The 27215-nt window shown below is 33.2% G+C and overlaps 1 protein-coding gene across 1 annotated transcript; it reads right to left on the bottom strand.

Annotated features, from left to right (window-relative positions):
• Positions 1–554: 554 nt before the first annotated feature.
• Positions 555–26666, bottom strand: LOC132732456 (heat shock 70 kDa protein 12B-like). Its single transcript, XM_060718873.1, has 5 exons — positions 26569–26666; positions 23912–24238; positions 23251–23469; positions 21472–21628; positions 555–1854 (listed from the first exon to the last, which is right to left on the bottom strand). The coding sequence occupies exons 2-5, from the start codon at positions 24230–24232 to the stop codon at positions 809–811; spliced, it is 1743 nt and encodes a 580-aa protein (XP_060574856.1). The 5' UTR covers positions 24233–24238; positions 26569–26666; the 3' UTR covers positions 555–808.
• Between the last annotated feature and the right edge of the window lie 549 nt (positions 26667–27215).

Here is a 27215-nt window from a genome sequence, read left to right as displayed (position 1 = left end):
TAAGAGTAGGATTCTGTATTTATCGATAAAAACAACCATAAAACAACATTTTCTTATATTCATTTTGTGTCGTCTTGCTTTCTAAGTCAATCGGAGTGTTAAACTGTACAGTATGACATATATTTGCTTACATTAAAAACTGACTGCTTCGTATAAAGGGCGACAACCAATATTAGTGGCGAAGTTAAATTTCGGATATGGGTACTAAAGACGTTGATGCTCGCCATTATGCGATAATGGCCCTCGAGTTCATAATGAACTTCGGGCCTGCGACCCTCAGGTCATTATTCACTTCGTCATGCCATAATCGCATAATGGTGTACAGCAACCACGTATTAACCTCTAAATAACTCAAAATCATACGCCATTTATTACTGGAAAAAATTCAACTTTCTTTAGCACGAAACTAGGCTTTTATGTGAAACAAAAACACACGTTTGTGCTTTTGTTCGTGTACCATCAATACATATACATGTATATCATTCTATATCAACGATAAAAACCTTTCAGGAATATTGTTTGGCAAAATTTTTAGAATGAAAACTATTGCGATCATACTTTTTTATTCAAAAATAAGACCAACTATAAACTGGACTGGTATATTTGAAATTTTTGTGTACAAACGTGTGTAAAAATATTTGTTCCAGATATTAAATAGTGAATAAGAAAATATTCAATTTTATCATACTTCGACTCTCACAAGTCATCAATTGTAACAACTTTATATAACAAGTCATGTGCGTTTAAGTGTTGTTTTAATCACAGAACACAGTTCTGTTCCAACCTTTTTCAGTCTTTGTGTAGTCAATTAAAGGTCAATATTAAGTTCATGTATATCTCCACGCAATCTGTGTTTGGTTTTAAATTTCAACTCTGTGCCCCCAAAAATGAAGATTTCATCAACGGCATTGTCAACAGCCTTTAATGTACAATCCATCGGAACTGCAATTTCTCCAATCAGCTCACATCCTTCATCTGTTGTAAAAATCGGGTTCTGTTTGTTTGATTTGAAAATGCGCATTTTAATGTGATTTTGACAATCATCTACTGCTTTCCCGATTCGTGCTACCTCTTGTCCATCTTTTATCTCTTCTCCGATCTCAACTGCTTTCCAAAATGAATCCATGCAAAGTGTACCGACATCTGAATCAATCATCTTTTCCTCGGGATGTTTTGTAGCATCAAATGGAATAGAAATTTCCAGACCGTATGTAAATCGTGAAATTCGTGCGGTAACTATTGATTGATTTTGCCCGAAAAGAACAGCCCCTTTTAAAACAGCAAGTCCACATTCAGCCGGTACGATAACTTGCTTGTTAGCAAATTTCGCTTTAAAGCTCTCTTGTACATATTGGCTTTCAGAGAAACCACCAACAAGAATTATTTTACTGACGTTTTTCATCCCTTTCTTTGATAATAGCTTCTCCACATTATAAATGATCTCATGGACCGGTCCCTCAAAGCATTTCTTGATAAGTGATGCATCGATCCTCAATTTGTCTTTCTGCCATACTATATTTCTGTCAAATAGATGCTCAATTTCGGCAATTGATCTCTTTCCATTCCGCTCGTAGTATTCTTTTAAACTCGGTGGCACTTTTAGAATCATCTGTTTTGATAATGTTAACTGTACAGTTCGTTTCTTCGCTTCGAAATCCCTATACATGTAAAGTATATCTTCTAACTCGTTTTGTTTGTATTCCTCCCATTCAGACGCACCAAAGATCATTTGAAACAGTCTAATGAAGTTTTTGTCAACTTCTGTCCCTCCCCATGGCCCACCTATCGGTTCATGTATCTCAAGCAAAGTATTGTTTGGCCTTTTTTCATGAACAGTGATGTCCGCTGTGCCTCCTAAAAATAATAATTCAAACAAACAGATTATTTACATCAGGCATACATACACCTTTTATTTCCGTCAGATAAACTGAATACGGTGCATAAGACTTGTTTCATGAAGGTTATTTTATTCATTAATTATGTGGTCGATTTAAATTAAATTAAAAATATCATATAAATGTTGAATTCTGCAAACAAATAACTTGAAAAAAGGTCAACAAGGCAATGGCAACGTTTACAGGACGCCGCTCCCGGACAAAACCTGCTTGGTCGGTTTCGCGCACAATCCAGTAACGTTAATAAACAATGAAACTAATACATTTTCGATTTTGTAGTATTTGGTGTTCCTTGGGGATTTTGTTTACCTCGGGGTTGTTTGAAAAATGGTCAGAGTCATTGACACTAAGAGATACAGAATTTAGTGACAGGCAAAATACTTTACCTCAATAGCTAGATTTAAAGATATTTGTTGTTCTTGTAGGTATCTTGATCTTAGAAGAAGATAATGTCCATACATAAAATAGCAAAATATCTTAACTCTTGATACAATTTGCTGAACTTACTCACTCGTGCACTGCATAAGTGTTTTCATTAAACAAAAACAAAAAAGTATAAATATTTGTTGAATTAACACAATCCATTTTTTATTCCTGTTAGAAATTCTTAATTCTGATCCTGTTATCATATGCATGATTACAAGAACATCTGCCTTAAAAATCTGTAAATACGTTCTGATATAACTAGAACTACCACTGTCATTGCATGAATACCCCGCATACCAATTGGTCAGAATAAGTGGTCATTTAAAGCTCAAGGATAACTTCCACGCCAAATCTGAGGGTAAAAAGCCAGTGCATTGCTAAATTATGTATTTTACATTTTTTTGTGGCAAAGACCAAAGTGAACTAAACCTTTGACCTCACAACTGAAACAGCCACTGCAAGACTTAAATACCCCATTCATGTAGCTTTGCCTAGGGGTGTTTTATGATGAATATATGAGAACATAATTAATGTTTCAAATGTGAAAATGTCAAAACCAAAACACTTATAACAGGCATTCTTTAGCATTTGAGGAAACAAACTTATTGTTGTAAAATCCGAAAGTGACCTCGACCTTTGACACAGTCACCTTAATATCGAAAGGCGTCATCTACTAGTCATAACCAACCACGAAACCAAATATGAAGACTGCTGACCAAAGCATTCTTAAGGTGACAACGGAGTCAATTATCACTGAAAATACCTAAAATGAGATTTTTTGCTTATTAGATTTATCAACCTTTTCTGAACACATTCGTGATTTAATTTTGGAAGCAGCTAGTCCAAAAAAATTGTTTTAAACTTTTAAAAAACGGTACCGACACCATTTTTTATCTGCTATTCGCGTAACCTGTCAATTATCGATAACGCTCCGCCCCTGTTGAGGCATCAAACTAGGGAAATCGGTAGGTCCATATATCCGTGAATTACCGGTCCATACTTGTCCATACTACTCGTAATTAATATATCGTACAAATATCGTACATGTTTTACGAATATATCAAAATTGTATCGTCTACCTTTTATTTAGACTTTTTGATAAATAAAGAAATTGTCTGCCAATGTACGTTACAAAATGTATGAAACATAAATAATTAAGCATAGCGGCTAATCGCACGGCCATGGGGTTTATTAAAAATGTAGTTGCTAAAGTATCCATAATGTGTGAAAGTAATTTGTCCTGTTTATCTGCACCCAATTGTATAAACGTTGGTTAACTTTAACCACTGGGTTAAATCCATGGTTAGGTTAACTTTTGGGTTAAACTTTGGTTAACCGATTGTATAAAAGTTTTGTTAAATTTAACCAGCGTAAATTTCTGGTTAAATTAACCCACGTATAGGAGGTGGGTTAAATTTTAACCAAATGTTAACCAGAAATAAAATGGCTGCCGTTTGTACGCTTCGTCTCAACTTTTGTTCATTTTTGCTTCGAAATAGACTATAATCGGTTGTATATGATGGCAACGATATTTCTTTATGTTGCGTTGTGACGGGAAACGGAAACAAACTTTTCCAGAGCCGGAAATAAACAGTTTTAAAAATCAGCTGTCAGTGTCGATAATTCGGATAAGTCATGATACAAAATGTCATTTTAAACCGATTGAATGAAGATCATGCTTAGGTTAATACTGAGAATAAACTTGAAGGACAATTATAGATAAAATTACGAAGTCATTCTGGACCAGTACGTAGTCCTATAACATAAGACGTTTCCGTTCATACTACGTACACTCCAACGTATGAACGGAAACGTCTTATGTTATAGGACTAGACCAGTACGCAGCGGGAGATCCCTTGAAAGACAAACATGAGGCTGTATACTTTGTGATTGATCAGTGAATTTTATTTCGATCAACACATATGTGTGCGTTTTCGTGTAATTGTCAATAACCACATGACTTATTAAAGATTTACAGACTGAAAGGATATATCACCTTAGAGAATTCTCTTGCTGAACTTATCATGATGAAGAAGGTATGATAATGCATTTAACTTTTTGTGCCACTGTCAGTTAAACAGTTTGCATGACTTTTTGTGTTTTTGTTGTGTTTTGTGTATAAAACCATTATCTGATATGAAAATTGGCAAAACAAAGGAACGAAGTCATATAAAAGAATGTATTTTGTTCATTCCATATTTCATGCACTGTTCTGCTTTTTAACAATTATTTTTCCTAAACGAAAAAGTCAAGATTGCTCAGGCCTTGATATCTTGTTGTCATGTCACTAGCAAAAACAAGCCAAATCATGGCAGGTTGTTTCGCAGTATGTGGCACCATGACACATTGTCGCTTGGCTCAAATTGAAAAATTAGCTTATTGAGGCTTAAATCTGCTTTGTTGCTGGCGACAACGACTCAATTAAGCCATGTGATAACACAGTAAGAAGTCATTCCCTCGTTATAAGCCAAGAGACATGGGGACAACGTGCCACAGTCTGGCATGTTTTGTAGCGCCCAGGAAAAAAAGGCGATTAACAACAACGCAACATGCAAAAGTGTAACATATCGTCCACCACACTAGAAAGAGGTCAAAATATGCAAAAAGTCCTTAAGCTGCGGTCTCACTTACTCCCGGCAGAGCCCAGGACCATCCCGGTAAGTTACCGGGATAATCCGGGGTGAAATTATTGTTGTGGTCACACTTACAGAGCAGAGCTTAGGATAAAGCCTGCAAAGCTATTCTTCCCGGATCATCCCGAACCACCCCAGTGATATTAAATATTTTATTCTATCCGGGGTCGAATGTTCCCGGATCATCCAGGATGTTGCCGGCAGAGTTACGGTTGTACCCAAGTTGTCTACGGGGCTCTGCCGGGATGTAAGTGAGACTGTAGCTTTACTGCATTAGTCATACAGTAGAAATATAGTGAAATATGGTGATGATACTGAAAAATCAATCATCAGTTGTTCACAACTGTCATAAAAAATATTACTAAAAACTTGAATTTTACTTTTCTTAAAATCCTAGGACAATGTACATTTTTTGCTAAGCTTGTGTCCTTAAAATATTTTGGCTCATCTTGTGTAAAATTAGTCAAAAAGTTTTTTTAATGTGTATTTAAATAGTTTCCAGATACATTGATAATTATTTTAGCTCTATCAAGCAGATTCCAAAATGAAAATACTGTAAGACATATAATCATGCTTATTTTTTCCCAATCTTTAATAAAATTCATAATCAAACTGAAATTTGGAAATATCAAATGCAATAAAGTTAGTTATTGATTAAGTTCATTCCGGTTTTGTTAAAGATATATGTGTCACAGTGTGTTGTTGTTTTTTTTGGTAGAGTACAATAATTTTTTTTTCAATAATTTAGGAAGATTTCCCTGTTGAAAAACTTGCTTTTTCCTAATTTTTATCAGCAAAATTTCCAAAATGATGACTTAGGCAATTTGTCTTCTCATCAAAGGTTGATAAAGGGCTTGTTTATTTCTAGTAGCAGGGAAAAGAAACAATGTCATCTTCTGATGAAAATCAAACTGTTTTTATTTAGTTTTTAAAGAAAGTTTTACAGGCTTCATGATCATGAATTAACACAACAAGTCATATATTTAATTATAAAGTTATTTTATCAACCTTTTAACTTTCAACTTTTAAAATGTCCAAAAATAGCCTCAATGTTTTCCCCAATAAAGGTCTTTTCTCAAATTAACTAAATTTAGTCTCATATATTTTATAACCACACTGACACATTCTTCAGAATTAAACTGAACAACAGGATATTTGTTCTCACTAATAAAGTATTGAAAATATTTTGGATAGGAAGCTGCTTTAGGTCTGCTTTAATGTGACACAATATAGTACTGAATGGGAAAAAGGCAATTCTTAACATTAATTTTTATATTCTATATGTACTCAAACAGAAATACATTTTGATTTTACAATTACATGTACTTTTGTCCATTTCTTGTATTATTATTATATTGAATTAAACTGCTTTGTCTCTAAAATACTTCTTCTTTACACAATGTAAACTATGAAAGTAAATATTTATGATTGAACTCAGATGAATGAAAGCATTATTAAAGCATATTTAGCATTATAGCCTTGGAAATGGCCATGTGGAGATATTCAATATCTCATCCCCATTGTTACTCTTGATATTTCTTAGATGGGGAGGGAGGGGGTTAATAAATAAGCAATAAATAGAGGGAAGGGAGAGAGAGATTTAGACCATTATTCCATTGTTCAATGATGATGTATTTTATTTATTAAATAATTTATTCAGACTTTCAATGTATATGAAAATATTTTACAAAATTATAATATCTTAACAATATATAGAACTCTAGAAAACATATTTGGACACTTTTTCATTTTTAACCAGTTATAGACTATGCACTTATTAAACTATATTATATAACTTATTGTTTTATGGTAACAGTCATACACTATTCATTACATTATGTATATATATTTGAGACCCTGGTTTACCTACTTCAATGACATATAGCCTATTCCTAAAGGTACTGGATTAGTATAATGTTGGCCAGTGACAGGTTCCAATCATTCATTAAGTGTTAAGTATTTTTATTTACAAGATCCATGTATAAGTAATAAATATATAAGATCTAAGAATTCCTAAACAACATCAATAAAAATAATTCAAAATTGAAGTAGAGGTAAAGTAAAAATCACTTTTAATTGTTCATAAATTAATTAATTATGGTATATTCAAGATGACATTTTTTTTTATAATTATTTTTCATTTAGTTTCTCCTCTGTTTAGTAAATTTACTGCTGGGAACCAAGTCAATTTTGCATTTGAGTGTTGTGACTAGTGAGAATTAAAATTAAAACATGTTGAATGTTTAAAATAAAGGATGTCAGCCATACAGTCACAAGAAAGCAAAATGATTTTGTTTTCATTTATGTGTTTTTCATATATTTTGTTTGTTTGTTTTGTTGTTGTTTTGTTTTTTATTTTTATTTTTTTTTGTGGGGGGGGGGGGTAATTAACAATAAGTAGACTTTTATCTTATTATTTATTTTGCTATAATATGGTAAACTTTCAGTAATTTAAAAGCTCTTCTATCATGAAACATAGCTTTGGCAAATGCAACAAGATTTTCCAAAGTGATTGATATGGTATTTAGTAACTGAAACAGAAGTTTCATACATTATATAGTGAAACTACAGAGAGTAGTTTGGGGCAAAATCATTCAAAAATTGCATCTGCTGTTACACAAAATAATTTGGGTTCGAACGTTTTAGGTACGAATCTGATAGAAAATATATGCGTCAATACTTCTGCATTGAGTGGTTCTTGTATGAAATTAGTTACATTCTAACCATTTTCTGTCCCAGTTGACGGATGATTTTGATTTATAACATTATATCAGCGAATATTTGCTCATTTGCAGTACATTTTAATTTGTAAACAAAGCCCATAGCAACCATGCAAGTTATTCGTACCTAAACACCAGTTCCGAGGTCATAAACAAGTTCATCCTACGTAAAAGTTATATTCTGTACATTTGTTTAATGATAATATGTAATTAGTGTGGTGACAATTAACATCTTAATTGAAAATTTGAACCGATTTTAACTCTACTATCAAAATTTTCGATTGTAATAAAGATGGGAGCGTAAACCATGTGTCAATTTTGACATATTCCGCGAAAACAACATGACCGGATATAGAATTTATTGCATGTCGGGATTAGTATTGGTTAGTTTAACCAGCGGTTAACTTTAACCATTTTGGTTAGTTAACCTTTTGGTTATCCCGGTTTATACAAGAGACTAACCAAATTGGTTAGTTAACCAAAGTTGGTTAAATTTAACCCAGGGTTAGCGTTTAACCCAGGGTTAATTTAACCAACGTTTATACAATTGGGTGCTGATAGATATTACATTGAGTTTATGGACTTTTGTACGGATTCAAGGGCTTGCTTTACATTCAACCTCGTTTTCTAACAATGTCAAGTAAAACAACAACAAAAATAGACAATATTTTTTATGTGAACCACTTTATGACTTGTGGTAAGGTGTCCCTGACAAATTTCTAAACCATTTTAGATTCTTTAAGGATGATTATTTCTCTATGGATCAATACAAAAAAGATATTTATATATATTATCAGTGAATGCTTCGATTAAATTGTTCGCCAGTAAATCGAACACAGTACAAATAAATCTGGGATAAAGTATGGAATTTATTGTATATTCCAGGAGAAACTGGATATCTATGCCGTGCACGGCATATTCATCATAATAGAAGTCAAGAAGGTCAGATTATAATGATCGAGTAATACCTTCTATTAAAATATGTTAAGCATTTATATCAATTTGAAGGAAAAAACATATAATATCCCGTTCTTATTTGTACAACTACCATGAACTTTAAAAGACCGTCAGAAGCTCAGTTTTTTATTATTTTAATTTATATTTTAACTGAATTTCATACACGAATACACAGACAGAGTGACACGGATTTAATATAATAATAATCCTGATGATAATAATAATAAACTTCACAGGTGCCACAATTAAATACCCCGCTCGCGGTGCGCAAACACGTTCCATTACTCCCCACCGAGCGCCTCAAATTTTACCGATAGTCACGTGACATGTGCGACAGATACCAGACGGACAAAAATGTTGTTAGAGTATTTTAACGCAACTTGTGACCCTCTCTGGTGCGATATTTGTGTATATTGCAATTATTTAGCGTGAAACGTAGGGGTCCGAGAGAGTTTGTTTGTTTGTTTGTTTCATTTTACGCCTTTTTCAACAGTATTTCAGTCATATAGGCGGGTAGTTTCCTAACCATCGTTCCTGGAGAGTTACACCAGTACTAGACTACCTTCCTCTGCGCTAAACTACCAAAGCATCTCCCGGGGATCGAACCCACGCCAGAGAGGTAACTGGATTAGAAGTCATCGACTCTAACCCCTCGACCACGGAGGGGGTCCGAGAGAGAACAGCCGATTTATGACACTTCGTTTGATGGGGGGTCGGACTAACTTTGAATCGAGATAATTTTTGTAATAATCAAGCAATTAACATGCGGTTTAAAGCACATGAAAGGAAATTCCTTTACGGAGGGAACCGTGTCAGGGATTTTTGTTTGCTCAATCAGCGACTTAATTATCTTTAATATCGTAATATGTATGGTGAAAAAAGTCGCATACAATGTTTGACGTTGCGAAATATTTTTTTGAGAAAAGATAGAAAAAATTTGAGACACAGTTCCCCAGATATTATAAGTATGTTTATTTTCCAAAAGTTTGATGACAAATAATAAAAAATGACTTTGATATGACGATTTGAAATTTTAGGATTTTTATTAAAAATCAATCATTTACAAAGGCATTTTACCAAATATGTTATTTTTTATGATGATCAACGTCATTTAATGCACAAATATTTAATAAACAATAATTATTACTAAAATAAGTTGGTTTAAATGACATTTATGTGAGTACCACGGAAAGTGTCTGTTGTCACCTTAAGCAATGAGCGGAAAAGCTTTTTTAACTTAAGGTTCATGTAACTTTGACTTTTGACATTGCAGTCTCAAAATCAATAAGGGTCACTTTATGGTCATGATCAGCCACCATGTTAAATATGAAGACTGTGGGTTAGAGGATTCTTATGATATTGGGCGGACAAACTTTGTTTAGTTAATGCCCCTGTGACCATGACCTTTGACCTAGTACCCTTCAAATAAAAATGGGAATATAAAGATTGCGAATAGTTATTGGGTGGACCAGCTTTTTTAAGTCATGGCCCTTCTGACCTTTACCTTTGATCTAGTGTTCAAAATCAATATAGGTCATCTACCAATCATAACCAACGTCAATGCCAAATATGAAGACTGTTGACCAAAGCATTGTTACGCAATTGAACAGACAAGCGTTTTGAGTTAAAAGCCCCTCTGAACTTGAATTCTGACCCAAAGACGTCAAGCTCAATAGGGGACATCTACTAATCATAAATAACCTCCATGCCAGACATAAAGACTTTGTGTCAAAGGAATCATAAATTAATTGGCGGACAAACTTTATTTAGTTAAGGTCCCTGAGACCTTGACCTTTGATTCAGTGAGCTAAAAATAACTAGGATAATGTTCTAATCATGACTAACTTATATGCCAAATATGAATACTGTGGGTCAAAAGAATTTTAAGTTATTGGGCAGACAAGTTTTTCTTAGTCAAGGTCTCTGTGACCTTGACCTTTTGATCAAGTGACCTGAAAATCAATCGGAGTCATCTACAAATCTTTACTAACTTCCGTGCTAAATATAAAGACTGTAGGTCAAAGGATTCTTAGGTTATTGGGCGGACAAGCTTTTAGTAAAGGTCGCCGTGACCCTGGCCTTTGACCGTGTGACCACAAATTCGATAGGGTCATCTACCAATTATGACTAACCTCCATGCAAAATATGAAGACTGTCGATCGAACGAAGTTTTAGTTATTCGGCGGACAAGCTTTTGTTTAGTCAAGACCCCTGTGACCTTGACCCTTTGACTTCAAAATCAGTTGGGGTCATCTACTAATCATGAATAACGTTAATGCTAAATATGAAGATTGTAAGTCAAAGAAATCTTAATAAGTTAATTCGCGGACAAGCTTTTTACAGTCCAGGCCCCTGTGACCTTGACTTTTGACCCAATGACCTCTAAATCAATAAGGGGTGTTCGGGAATTTGAGTTCTACTTCAAATAAATCTAAACGTGTATGCGCCTTTAACTTTTATTTCCTTGATTAACATTGATAAGCGTGGATAAGTGATTCTCTAAAAATATTCATTTACAAGATGTACTGTGCAATAAATGCATAAACACATTCACATCATCAATAAATTGTATATGAATAACTCAATAAATCTAATTAGAACTTTTGTACCTTTAAATTTAAATCTTGTAAATTATCTCTTAAAACAATTGCATTATTTTGTTAAATAAAACATACCGATTTTAACTTGTCTCAATACATCAAATTCAAGCTTTAAACTGACGAGATTCTCAATAACAAAACAAACAAAATGATGACGTGGACGTCGCGTAAAGAAGCGTAACGTATTGACGCCATTATCAACGTTCACAAATCTGAAGTACTTAGAAATCAGTACGTTTCTAACAGGGGGTCATCTGCTCGTCATGACTTACCTCTATGCTAAATATGAAAAATGTGGGTCAAAAGAATCTGAAGTTTCTTGGCGGACAAACTTTTTCAGGTCCCTTTATGTTCTAATCATTAGTAACATTCATGCCAAATTACAAGACTGTTTGTCAAAGGAATCTTATATTTTTAGGACGACAAGCTTTTTTTAATCAAGGCCCCTGTGACCTTGACCCTTGACCCAGTGACCTAAAAATCAAGAGGTCATCTTCGTATTTTTGATTAACCCCCATGATAAATATGAAGACCGTGGGTCAAAGGAATCTTAAGGTATTGGGCGGACAAGGAAAAACCGATAGACGGCCGGAGTTATTGATGGCCGGACGGACAAGCTGTTTCCAGTATACCCCCTTACAACTTTGATGTGCGGGGGTATAATAAAAAATATTAAATTTCAGAGTCAGGTACTTGTAATAACTGTTATGATTGCTAACAGGTTTTGATATGAGCAAAAATCCAGATGAACTTATGCGAGTAAAAGCAGGTTAATAAAGATAATTATTATTATTTATACAACACCTCTGCCTATTACCGACGAAAGGATTATAGTATGAAAATAAATTCTTTTATTTCCTAATTCGTTTCTCTCAACCGGAAATAAATTATTTACCATCTTATAAGGTAAATCAATTGTGAGAAAAGACAACAAAACTCAAATTGCTATTCAGGAATTATCTTGTGCATTGTGTTATACAATACCATATCGAACACAAATTTTGTATATCAAATTCAGCTAAATAATTTTATGATAAACTTATCAAACAAGCATACATGTATAAACATTATTATCATTTATCAGCAATACAATCCATTCACAATTATTTAAACAATGAAGTAGCATAAGGTTGTAAAAAATTCATGCATATGACAAGTAAGTCATAAAGAAAGATTTTTTATCACTTAAAGGATATCTCATATAAATTGAGCTTGCAACAACACGATTCTGAAGAGAAAAACAAATGTTTATGAGAGCATTTAAACAAAATAATAAAGAAATAAAAAAATCTACAGCATACTTGTAAAATAAAACCTGAAAAATAATTAAAAACCCATTAAACCATAGAAATGCTTTCATAAATTTTGTTACTGATGAACTTTCCAGAAAGTGATAGACCATAAAAGTAACATCTTCAGATAATGAACATTTAACATGCTCTAAAAACTGTAATCAAAACACTGATAAATTCAAGATTGCCCTTTCTAAATAACGAAGAAATAATACGTTTTTGCATCGTGATGTACCTTAAACAAATCCTTACAGTTAACTATGAAAAAATATTTTTTCGACCATGCCGCTTAAATAAACGATCAGGGATACCCATATAAGAGGCTGTCGTGGCACCACCAGGTCTTAAAATATGCAGCCCAAAAAGCTTATTGTTTAAACCATTTGACTCTAGCATGTTAGGCAAAACCTCTTGACTGTAATTATCTTTTTTACAAAAAGTAAGCGCACGAAAAATATATCTATTACAATCATCTTTAATATTTGCACTATTGATGTATATTTGCAACATATTAACCGGGCAAGTATCACAACCCGTTTTGCAATCAAAGAACGGTCGCCATCAATATAAACATCAGTTTTACTTTGAAGAAATAAAACTTTAATATGATCTGTATACAAACATTCATGTATATCTGAACGCTTAATATTAACAAGTTCTAAAAAACGGTAAAACACATAGACAATAAACACATAGTTAAATTTCCCAACTAATCAAGATTAACATTTAAACAACCAAAAGCACAGGCTAATTGTCTTAACACATAAGGAGAGATCGGTTCCTTGTTTTGTAACAGAGTGATCAAGATATCTATGAGCTGCTTCCCTGAGTGAAGTATCGTAGAACGACTTACACGGATTGTTAGAAAAGCCTGTTTATTCATTAGCCCATTTTATTCCGTAAAATGCTTCGTCAACGCTTGAGAAAGATTTACCTTTTTGAATTAACGAAATCAAATAAAGGCAGATATCAGATTCCGAAGCCGAAAGTGATGAAATTCTATTTTATATGCCCAACGACTCCAAAGCTTTATAAGTTCATTGATAATTTTTACTGGTATGAGGGGCTTTAGATTGACGATTTATATCTGGAATATGATCAGCCAGGAAAGACAACTACGGATTCGGGTAATTCCTTGTCTCTAACTTCAGTGCAATTAGATCTGCAAAACGTATAAGAAGAGAATGAAATATAATAAATACTTGAAATATAAATACTCATATTGATATCATAAATATATGTATGTTTTAAATATGTTCAATAAACACAAACATGATAATATATACACAAATTATAGAAGTTGTCTTAATAAAGCCATCAGGTCGGCAAAAGTTAACGCCATCAGGTCGGCTATAAAAATAAGCTCTCTGAATAGACCACCAGTTCGTCAAAAAAAAAAACTTAAACAGTTCAGTCGGCATAAATTAAATAAAGCCGTCTGGTTGGCAACAACATTACGCCCTTATTTCGGCAAAAACTTTACTAACGCCGTCAGATCGGCGAAAATTGATAACATATTAACCATCACTATTGGTACAATTTAGCCTTAAAACAAGGGCTTAACTATGGAAATCCGGACCAAGAATAGTGTTCTTGTTTTTATATTGTATTCTGCCCAGATAAAATTATTAAAATATCAAGAATATTGGCTTAATACTGTTGTCTCAAAACAACATTGGCCAAAGTGGCGCCGAAGGCCAATCCGAAATAATTAAAGTCCTTTAGCTTTGCACTTCTCCAAGTAATATATAACCCGTGAAACAATACTTTTAGGGGGAACAAACCTATTATTTTCCCAAGACAAAGAACAGGAAAGATCACTCACAGCCTCCGTTTTAGGGATCGAAAGCCTAGAATTTATTCGAAGCTTTTAATTGTTGTAAAATTTGGCAAATCTGTCAACCGTATGAGTGCCCAATAAATCATCCATGAAACAAAACAAAAATCATCGGAAACGCCCTAGTCATCTACATCACAAGATTTGCTTATACAGTCAGCAATTTCGTTTTGGCTTCTTGAAACCCATTCAATTAACAACAAATATTTTCTTTCAAACATAGATTAAATATTTTAATACAAATCTCGTGCAAACAAGATTTTGTACTACCGTTTTCTACAATTCGTACACAATTTTGATTATCTGAACAACGAAGCACTTGCTTGTCTTTTAGTTTAGGCATAAAACGTTCAATTGAAAATTATAACGCAGACAGTTCCCTTCAGGTAGAACTGTCTTTTTGTTCATTAATCGACCGATTTTTATGACAGATTTGATCATTTTTGCCTTTGATAAAAGCCCCACATGCCATACTTCTTGCATCTGAAATATATTTACAGAATCTGACCCATTGTGAGTAAAGAGATAGTTCACAGGTGTTTCCTTGAACTGATTTTCCCAAAAAGAAAGCTCTTGAAAACAACCAGTGAAAAAGATGACCTAGATTTTATATCTCTGTGAAGATGTTTTTCATCAGTTTGCAAACATTTCCCATAACTGGCATCATTGAAACAATCTTCCCTGTTATTCTAGCGATTTTTCTGCCAGTCAAAAAAGGTAATTTTACTGAATAGGCATGCAAAAGATTTCCAACACTGACTTATCGTCTGCTAGGGATACTTATTGTATTTTTTGCAAATTCCAAATTATAACATTCGAGAATTTGAGTAAGAACCAGAACTGTCTTTTGCAAATTTAAAACAAAACCAGCCTGTAAAAGCACTATTTTAACAAAATCAGCATCTTTTAAAGTATATTTACACCCTAGCCATCACCTAGAATAACACTTACCTGACCCGTTTTCCCGGATGTATTTAACAACATAACTTAAACATTTGGTAAAAATAAAGGGAGACGATGAAAGACCAACCGGTGAAACATTGAAAACATAATAGTTTTAACATTGTTCTCTGACCAAGAAAAACCTAAAAAAAACTCTGATGAGAAATGGATGTAAGCAGAAGTTTATCAAATAAACAGATAACTGTTTTTATAAAGATATTCTCATGCAACTTTCCAGTCTTCAAAATTAAAATGTTCTTTCCAGACATATTTGTTGAAAACACTTAATCCAAAATAAGACGCTTTTTACCTTGGCTATGTACAGCTACAGACAAAGCACTAACAATATAAGACACAAAACTAACTATCAAATAGAACCGGAACTCACTAATTTTGCCACGGCTTCAGAGACAAATTTTGAATTTTAAGGAGCGGACTTATTATTTTTCATGAAATAACTTTTTTGAACTTCTATCAACGGAATTTTGTAGCCGTTTTTTATTACATCCAAAATAAGAGCAGGTGCCTTTCAGGTATCTTCCCAAAAATTTTAATGATCACGCAATCTACCTTTAACATTAGAAGAATCACTACATTTATTAATACTACTTTGAGTGGAAAAATGTTGATATTTAAATATCTGTGTTTTTACAAAATAGATAAATACAGAATCCCTAGAGAAAGCCAAACACAAAATGTTTTTAAAGTCTTTATCATTATTGTAAATCAGATCTAGATAAGAATACTCATCTTTCTCATCACTGCTTTGAAATGGCGGCCTTTGACTGTTGATCTTGCTTGACCTGCATGATCTGCAGGACTTGAGGTTGTTGTCCGAGTTGCCAAGGGGAACCTAAGGTTCCGGAAACGGAAATTGAGGCGACACCTGGTCCAGAATATTAAAAGGGACAATCAGGTCGAGTATGCCCCAATCCGCTACGTGACAAACATTGGATAACCCTGTTGAAGCGTCGTGAGCCACGAACATTAGGTATGTAGTTGGTATTTGAAGGAGGAACACCAAAAGAAGTAGAAGTTCCACTAAGATCAGCAAACACTGGGATAGGTGTAGATATTTAAGTTTGGAAAGCACTCTGTTCTCTGCCCTTTTAAGATGTTTATCATCGTCACTGTCACTGGCCAGGTCGTCTGACTCTTACTCGTTGACTGTGTCCCAGCCACCTGCAGATTTATCAGCAATTCTGATAATATTTCTATAAAATACCTTCTTTTTAAAGGCTTCAGATTATTTAGGACTTTATTCTGCTCGCCCCTTTTAGTAGCCTCTCTAACGTCGTCCAAATCCTCAATAACGTGAAGATTGAAAATAAACTGTTCCTTGTTACTCCGATATTTGAAGTCATTGGATGACGAAACGTCATTGAAACGCTTGAGTGTGGAAGTCAAAGAAGAGTGTAATTCTTCTCTCAATTCTCTTTTCAATGATTAGAAATGCTTGTCGAAATAAGAGCGCATCAAACCAAATTGCTCAATGAAAGATTCATCTATAGTGCCATCTGTATTCTCATTTCTATCACTGAAGGACGAACTATCTTTCTAATTTAGCCATTCATGAAATCGTAATGTATGTGTTTACTGCACAATGCAAGGACTTCGAAAAAGGTAAAAATCCTTGTTTTGTAAAAAAATGCTAAACGAAGTTAAACATCTATTAACAAAACAGAACAAAATGAAATTTTTAACGATTTTATTGTCTATCTCATCTCATTTAGACATACATAAATGGGTTTTTCTCTTTTTTTTGCAGATCCAGTCCTTATGTCCAACAAAAATGTTGGAATAAAAGGTAGCAGAATTTCTTTAATTTAATGGATAAGCTCACCTGACCACGAACTTGTCAAGGTGAGGTATAGTAATGGGGCTATGTCAGGCGTCCGTCATCGTTCTTCGTCAACAAATTGGTTGTTATCATTCTAGCAGTCACAGTTTTGATTGCATCGTCAACAAACTTTGTCAGAACGTTTGTCTCAACTAAATACAGGTCACGTTCGAAGATGGGTCATCTTCGGTCAAAAAATAGGTCACACGAGCTAAAAATAGAAAAAGCTTGTTGACACACTAGTTGCTGCAGTTTTGATCTAGAATTCCCTGAAATCAGTCAGAAAGGTTGTTTTGGTGATTTCTAGGTCCAGTTCGAATTATGGGTCATCTCCGATGAAAATATGGTCATAATGACCCTCAAATTGTCCATACAAACCATGCCTGGCAGTTTTCCAAAAAAATCTTGTTAACACTCTAGTGGCTGCAGTTTTAATTCAAATATTCTGGAAATTTGTTAGGTAGGTTGTTTTGATGATTTCTAGATCAAGTCCGGAGATGGGTCATCTCGGTTTAATAACTAGGTCACAAGAGTTAAAAATAGAAAAGGCTTGTTAACACTCTAGTGGCTGCAGTTTTGATCCAAATATTTTGGAAATTGTCAGGAAAGTTGTTTTGATGTTGTCTAGGTCAAGTTTGAATATAGGTCATCTCCGATCGAAAACAAGTTTACAGGAGCTAAAAATAGAAAGATCTTGTTAACACTCGTGTGGCTGCAGTTTTCATTCAAATATTTTGGAAATTTGTCAGGAAAGTGTTTGATCAATTCTATTTCAAATTCGAATATAGGCCGTCTCCTGTCAAAATCTATGTAGCAGGTGCTAAAAAGGGGAAAATCTTGTTAACACTCTAGTGGCTGCAATTAGGATCCAAATATCACCGAAATTGATCAGGAAGATTGTCTTAATGATTGTTAGGTCAAGTTTGATTATCACCTAAGATCAAACACTAGGTCACACTGCCCAAATATGGAAAACACTTGTTAATACTCTAATTGTAACACTATGACTCAATTGACTCGATCAAACTTGGTAAGGATGCTTGTATAGTTAATTGCTTGGGGGACATCGAATATGGGTATCTCTGGTATCTCTGATGAAAAACTAGGTCACAGGTGCTAAAGATAGAAAATCTTATGAACTCTCTAGTGGTTACTGTTGTTATCCAAATATCGTGGAAATTAATTGTTACCTGTGATCAAAACTAGGTCACACTGCCCAAATATGAAAAAAAGACCTTGTTAACACACTAGAGGTCACATTTTTGACTCGATTGTCATCAAACTTGGACTAGATGCTTGTCTAAGACATTGTTCGGATGTGGTTGATTGGTCAAGGGAGCGATCTAGGGCCATCTGGGCCCTCTCATTTTATTATTTTATTTATTTTCTTAAATGTGGCAGGACACTCATAAGCTTTCATAACTTTCTGCCCAATCCCAAAAGTATTTGTAAATATTGTTCATCATAATGTAAATATATCGAATATAAAATATGTTTAAACCAATTCAACTAGAGTACTGCATAAAGTATCTGGAAAACTGCCAGGCATGGTTTGTATGGACAATTTGAGGGTCATTATTAAAATTTAAGTTTGTTTGTTTGACCAGACATATGTGTCTGACACCAGAATAATGGTGCAGTGTGCCACAAGAGCAATATAGTCACCAAATGGAGGAAAGGGCATGCAATTGGGGTGTTTATAATGACGACTTCAGTCATCAGACTTTAACCATTGCAAAAATATTCAGTTCACAAATAAGAGCAATGTATTCCTGGTAAACTGCAAGATCTTGAAACAAGAAACAGTAATCTTACACACATATTTTGTTGTCTTTGTGATATGCTTATTTTGAACATGTCAGTCTATTATTCATGCTGAAAGTGCATATATTAATAATTTGGTAATGACAAACCTTTGTGAACATTTTTTGAACAAGTTTTGATTTCAGTTAATATATGGAAATAATAATAATAATAATAATAATAGTAATAGTAATAATAATAAATAATAATAATAATGATGATAATAATAATAATAATAATATAATAAAAAACAATAATAACCATAATAATAAAAATAATAATACAGTCGACTCTCGTTATCTCAAAGTCTTCGGGACCGTCAAAAAAATACCGAGATAACGAAATGTCGAGAAAAACGTTTGAGGGTTTGAACCTGTCAAAAACTAATTTTTACAGAAGAGATGCGCATACCTTCAAATAAGTACGACGTTTCATTATCTTGTGTCAATCCTTATAATAAAAACTAACAGTTCGTTACATAATTTAGCGGATGTTTACCAGCGGAAAAACAGCATTTAGGTGCTATGTGATTGACACATAGTGAGGTTTACTCAGTTAATCACCACTAAAACATACAAGTTGTTTTCTAACTTTATCTATTTAGTATTTAAACATTGCATAATAACACATATAAATTACATGAAAACATTTCATAGCAATCATTTTGTGAGAGTAATAGCACATTTATAAAAGCACACAATTTAAGAATAGTTAGCACGTTTATTTAACTTACCGATTATTTGATGAAATTCACTCATTTTCGACATAAGTCAATCAACACGCTAATTAACAATTACTTCAAAACACCTTGACTTAATTGTTACAAACATATCATCATTAATTATTACAACACGCGCTTTAAGCGATAACCGTCCGCTTGGTGTTTTTCACACCTGTTGCGGGAGGGGGTAGACGAATAATTATTTGTCGAGATAAACAAAGGATTATAGTGTGAAAATAACTGTTGGGGCTGAAATATCAAATCGAGATACTGAAAAAATCGAAATAAAAATATCGAGATAAAGAAATATTTTCAATATAGTAAAGAAGGGGGAAAAAACGGGACTTTTAGAATTTAATCGAGATAACGAAATATCGAGAAAAGCGATGTCGAGATAACGATGGTTGACTGTAATAGTTATAAAGATAATAATGATTATTATAATAATAATTATAATACTACTGATATAAATTTCATATGAATTCTTAAATTGATATTAAACAATATATAATGCTTTATAAAAATTACAGACAATTACACTTAACTGGTGTAAAAAACAAAACTATCTCAGAAATTCATAAAGCCTTTGTAAATCGTCCGTTAAGTAACTTACAAGAGGTGTGAAGGTATTCATGTATGGTAATGGATAGCATGTCCGCCCATTGTACTCAACAGTGAAAACCTTTTTTCAACTACTACAAAGTAATAAAAAACTGGACCATACATATTTTCATACACAGATTCGGCTATTATGAGATATACTTAGATTTATCATTTAATGTAACTAAGCTTGCCTCGATTTAAGTACTTTATCCGAGCAATCCGGCGGCCATTAATTAAGCCCAAAGTCACATTGTCATGTCAGCACATGCAGTGTGTATACATATAGTCTGATTTTATTGACCTGTCAATTAAGAATACATTACAGGACTCATTTAAATATTCGATCCCACTTCGGTTTGGTCCGTGTAGTTTACGAGAATCAATGTGGAGTATATTAGTCATGGATTGTAAGTCACGCCAGTTTAATGTGAAAGTTTTCGTTAATTCACAATAGGACAGTCGGTAAAGAGAATGCCTGATAATTGAGAGGTCTGTGGTTCGATCCTTACTGTTGCCATTTTTTTAGTACTCTTTCTTTATTTTTGCAGTATATTTTAATGGAACAGATTTGAAGTGTGTTTTACGGCATTGAAAAGACATTTATTGATTTTAATCCGTTTCAATTTTAAACATGAATTCTTAAAAACATGTTATTTAAAAAGAGTATATACATAACAAAATTAAGTAAAACATAATAAAAAACGAACAACATAAAATAATCATAAATAGATTTAATAATGTTGAAAGTATTAATAAGAAGAAAAAAAAACATGGACCAACGCGGCCTCGAACTTAAAACACATGTGGCAATTAGATTATAAACTCGTGATTTACCCTATTGCACTATAACGCTGAGTACACTTAGTTTAGAGATATAAATTAAATTAAATTCCATCGTACAGCGTACATCTCACGGAACTTACCGAACATCTACCGAAGATTAATATACTGTGTGCATCGACCGTGCAATCAGTATGTAATTGACAGGTTAATAAAACCAAACAATACAAATGAAAAATAACAGGCCGATAATAGGAAAAATCAAGAAACACGAGAAATCGATATAATAGTGGAATACAGACTGTCAAAATGGTTTTATAACATCATCTCGTATTGTTTTGTTTTTTTTTTGTTTCAGAAACTATAATTCTTTCTTTATCAGCATTATACTTTACATTCTTATCAATTTAAAACTATTTTACCTCCTAAATCAACAATCATATAACGTGTGCCCACAGCTGAAATTCCAAAGGCGTTCGTTTCATTGCAACGTTGGATTTCTGTTTTTATTCCCTGACACCAGACTGACGCTGCCTCGGGCTCGAGTGCTATTACTAGCTGATCATTTGGAATCCCAGCCTGAATTGCAAGAACAGTAATACGTTTTGAAAACATTGTCGAGTATTAAAGTTTACATCTGCAATGAAAACGTGTACATTGGTTACGCAACTTTTATTACAGGGAACAATTAATCTTAGTCCAAACAAGTAAACTGCTGAAAACGTTGAATTATTCTTATAATAAGCGGATGTTAGGGGCGTGGATGATAGATTGCAGTAATCACTTCCATCTATGAACAGGCTAAACCTAAAGAGCCCGCAACATTATGAATTTTGACGTTTAAAGCGTTCTTTTTAAAGGATTCTATTTTTCTCTGTTGATTTAAAATGTTGCTGGCTCCGCATAGTTGTAAGTACAGAGATACATTAACGCCCTTAAAAATTCACTAAGAGCGGTGGATGCGATGGTTATGTAACATTTCACGTGAAATTGTCGTGCCAATACATATAAATGGCGTATTGTCCCTCAGTAAACAAGAACCGGTTAAACCGGGTAATGCTCCCCGAATAGCTTCTGGACACAGGAAAGTATATTTTGTAGTGTCAGAGTTATGTCACAGACAAAAGTACAAAGTTCAAAGTGTAAAAAATGAACAAAGGGCAATAACTCCAAAATTAAACAAAGCAGCACTTCTATTCAATGAGTTCAATATTCCTATGGTGATATCTCTTATGGTTTCCTATGGTGATATCTCTTATGGTTTCAGAGTTATGTCGCGGACAAAGTAAAAAGTGAAAATATTAACAAAGGATTAAAAACTCCAAATTAGGCAAGACAGATTTTATGGTTCTTTTGCACTGGAGAACTAACTACTTACAAAGTTTCATGTTGATATCTCTTAAAGTTTTAGAGTTATGTCCTAGACAAAGATCAAAGTGTAAAAATGAACAAAGGGCAATAACTCAAAACTTAGGCAAGTATTTTTGCACTGCCATTCTACTCAATGAGATCTATCTACCTACAAAATTTCATGTTTATACATTGTACCTCTATAGTTTTAGAGTAATGTCTCGGTCAAAGCTCAAAGTCTAAAAATGAACAAAGGGAAATAAGTCCAAAATAAAGTAAGGGAGAGTTATGTTTCTTTTGCACAGCACTTCTACCTAATGAGATCTATCTACCTACAAAGTTTCACGTTGATACCTTGTTGTTTCAAAGTTATGTCCCGGACAAGAATAAGACGGACGGACAAAGCGCCTTCCGGGAGCATAAAAGTGTATGTCTTCTACAATCAACAACCTAATTTTACAATTTGAGAAACGATTAGAATAAATCATGTTTAACAAATATAATTTTAATTATCTATGCATGTTAAACTCATCAAATATGATAGCATAGGTGTTCAAGGAAAAATGACGTTTACTGAATACAAACCTTACCAAACCAAGCACCAACGCCTCGAAACCCATTAGAGAAAAAAACAGGATAAAGAAATAGAGCGATTCAATGACAAAGCGTTTCAATATGAAATACAGCAGACGAATGAATATTTTAATTTTTATTGATTATACCTATTTATGATTTTGATAGATAAATCATGTAAAAATGTTGATGTTTCTCAGACTTTTAACAAAGTTACAAATACAAAAAAGCTACTTCAGCACCGCAAAGCATCTAATTCATCCAAAATAAAGAAATACCTCAACCGCTGCTTCTCGCATAAATCTTTTAGCCATGTCATCCCAAATAGCAGGAACAGTTAGAACGTAAGTCACATCAGTGTTCTTAAAACTAGGTACCCTATTCCGAATTGTTTCCGTAAAGTTGTCCTTTAGAAACTTTATAGCATTAGCAAATACCACTAGTGCTGGCATTTTTCTTCCTGATATGTCCTCGATTGTAGTATATCGATTCAATTTCTGTTAGAAGAAAAGTTCCGCATATTAAAAAGTTTATTCTTGATATATTCCAGACTTACATTTATATAGTTTCATTGCTTTATGTTTTTAGGCAAAAAGAATTCCAAAGTTTGTGTAGATTTAAACATCATGAACTTCAATTTAAGGCTCCTTAATATATATTCCATTGTTTTTTTAATGCATAATTATTAGGTATGGTCAAAAACTACTGTAAATCCAAAAACAAAAAGGTTGATCCATTTGTTATGTAGAGTATAGTTTATGATACTGTGTCTATAAAGCAAGTTTTGTATTTAAATAAATGCTATGAATGCTTGTTTTTGAGCCTTTGAGATCGACTTATTATGTACAATCTTGTTTATCATATGAACACAGATCTGTATGACCAAAGATGACAGAAAATGTTTACGTTAAAATATAAATGTTTTGAAAAATATCTTGCCTGGTCGTTAAACAATGCCATTTTGAATCTTCGAAAATAATACCAGCCATGCTGCTCATTGTCCCCAACTAGGCGTACAAATTCTGTTTCTGCTTCATAACCAAAATATTTAAACTCTTTTTCCGGTGAAAAGAGAAGACAAGATGACGTCTTTAGGGACGCAAGGGACCCATCGCCAGCAAACCATGTCTGATTTGCATAAACCTTCTCAGGTTCATTAAGTGTAGAATATGCCCAGCCGCTGAATGTTGTCCCTATATCAATTGCAGTAACAATTAACCGTCGCTTCACATGAGTTGCTTTTGACGAATCAGTTGCCATTTGTGCCTGATGAAAGATGAAAGCTATCTGCTTAATCTAAACAATTAATAACCTTCCTTACGTTAACATTTACAATCGACAGCGACTACCAGGTAAATAACTAATTTGATTTAAACATTACATACCCTAATGAAAATTTTACATTTGGAAGCCTTTGGGTTTTCTTCTACCTGAAACATACAGTTATAGAAATAAAATGCTTCCAATTGTTTCAGGTTTTTTTTTAAAGGAAGGAATCTTCAACAATCGGAACGCCTCGGGTTTTATTTATTAAAAACCTCGGATATAATACGTATTAAACGCAGTTTTTACTACGTAGTTTTCGATACAAACAAAAATAAAATTCAATGTGTAATATTTGATAATGTATAAAGAATGTATATATTTGTCATCCAAAGGGAAAAGAAGCCTATTTCACTAAAAGTATGATTATGAAAAGTGTCTGACAATCATAATTTAAAAATGCCCACTGATAGGCAATTATTACCAAACCTGAAAAAAATATCAACATGTAAACATTTTGTACTTACGGTTATACAACCATTATAAAAGGAATCTAAACATTATTCTATTTTTATGTGTAAATTTACTTAATTTAGGTAGACTTTTTTCAATATAAGAAGTATAAAGCTCCCAGCATTAAATTGATCTTTGTTTTCATTGTTAGTTTCTTAGTGTAGGTTAGACCTAAAAACCGTACTTATTTTGTTTATTCTTACTATTGTTTCAAGGTCCCTGTCTTAAGATTGACGGATAGGGTCGAAAAATGCGATTAATGTTTCAATACCTCATCGCTCTGGCTTACAAATTGTTTAACTTTAAACTAGAACTGTCGCTGAATGCAATTCATACCCTACCAATGTCCTTGACAGAAGACGACTTTGAAAGGCGGTTAAGGGAATAACTTTTGTAGCACAAGTACATACACAAAAAAGTAATGATCTCTGGTGAAAAAAAAAACAAATTGTACAGGTAATAGTATAAATATATATTGGCAAATCAGGTTCGAAACAGTTACAAAAAACTTTCATTTTCCCAATGTACTAAAACAAACAAGAGTTAAAAAGCATAATTATGTTAAAATGTAATTAACAGTGGAAAAACTTTGCATACTGAGCTTACTTGTGACCGTTTATGTATTATATAGTTTCAAGTGAATGTCTGTTCTAGTTTTAGAACAGTTAAGTATTTATGGTTATATCAGAACATTTCTAAGCCTAAAAGAGGCATAACTTGTGTCATAATTCAATGCCATTGTAGAGTTTTTGCAGATAACCTTGTTGAGGTTAACATTTGAGTTTAAAGAAAATTCTTCTATTAGTAAAGGATTTATAGAGCGTATGCAAATTTGAAGACTTAAAAAGGGGCATAACTTTGTCAAAATGTAATACAGAGTTATAAAACTTGACCTGCATATCTAAATGGTGACATTTACATATATTTAAAGTTCCAAGCAAAAACATTTTTTTCTTTCAGAAACATTCAAATACATGCTAAAATTTTCTTAGTCAATTATTTACCTTCAAGTGTGACCTTGACCTTAATCCGGCAAAGGGGTAACATGGGTTCTACAGATAATCTTGTTGAGGTGAATATTTGAGCCAAGATTGAATAAAATCTTTCAATTATTGAAGGACTAACACAGCGGACACAACATTCTGTCTAATATTTGATTGATTTATATTTGACCTTCAATTTTGATTTGACCTTGAGCTGACTCACTGGCAACAAGGGTTCGACATGCACATCCCCTAGTTGGATGAACATTTGAGCCAAGTTTGAAGAAAATCCTTCAATTGGTATAGGATTAATAGAGCGGACACGAAAATGGAGACGGACGGACGTACGGACCGACCGACGCGACTAACCGAATCCATTATAGCCCCCTCCCCCCCCTAAACACACATTTTGTGGTGGGGGTATAATAACGAAAATCATTTAACGCTACACTAGTCTTAATAAGCGTGCACTATATTTACGATGTAATCATCAATATACATATGATTACAATGGCAATTTTGTTAAAAACTAAAACAGCAGTGCAACGTCTAAAATATACTTCTGTCTGGAACAAAATGACTACATATTCAAGAGCATAACAACAACAACTAAACTGCCATAGAATAAGTTTGCTCATTTACTGAAATACACAATCAAACAAAGATATAAGAATAATACCGGTTTCATTTGAAAACAAATCAATATTGAATCACAAACAAGTACGCTAAATCTAATATATACATGTTCGATGTTTTATGAATTTAAAAAAACAGCATTCATTACATAATATGAATTTTACATAATATACAACACGAAAAATATGATAAAGTACTTACATGGATATCCTTTAAAATTTGAACTTGAACAGATAATATAATTATCTAAACTAGGTTAAACAAACAGTTTTGCTTTTCACTTCCTATTCCGATGAAATTTTACAATAACAATTGCAGGTGAATGTGCAATTAAACGTCCTACTTTTTGTGCGTTCATGCGAAAGCCATTTCTACAATGACAAATTTATTGAACAATGCAAATATTGTAAAAGGTCATGATCATTTTATAAATATAATTTTAAATCAAATGTTTATAATTTTTGCAGAAAGAATTTAATCTGATATTATGTATGTAAAACTTACATAAGAATATTTTTTTGAAAACTAAAACATTGCACTCATAATGAATACGGGAGAAGTGAATAGTGTACCGATTTACCGATTTAGTGGTGTAAGCTAACTTAAAGTACAGACAGAATTTTGTCTTACTTTGTCAGTCACATATAATAATTATATATTTATGGTCATATATATTTTATGCAACAATTTGAAGAAAAAACAAATTGCTGTTAATTTTTAGAAAAAAAAGAAGAAGAAATCCTGCATAATGTAGGGCTAAATGGCCGCTATAGTCAGGGACTACATAAAGCACCAGCAACATAAGGAACTATCCCTAACGATAAATCCGGATCGAGAGGTCGAAGGTT

This window comes from Ruditapes philippinarum, unplaced genomic scaffold (genome assembly GCF_026571515.1).
Source record: "Ruditapes philippinarum isolate M1 unplaced genomic scaffold, ASM2657151v2 ctg3127_1_1_1_1, whole genome shotgun sequence".
In the NCBI taxonomy this organism is placed as follows: Eukaryota; Metazoa; Mollusca; class Bivalvia; order Venerida; family Veneridae; genus Ruditapes; species Ruditapes philippinarum.
The sequence above is the reverse complement of the archived record's forward strand: the minus strand, read 5'-3'. Positions and strand labels throughout refer to the sequence as shown.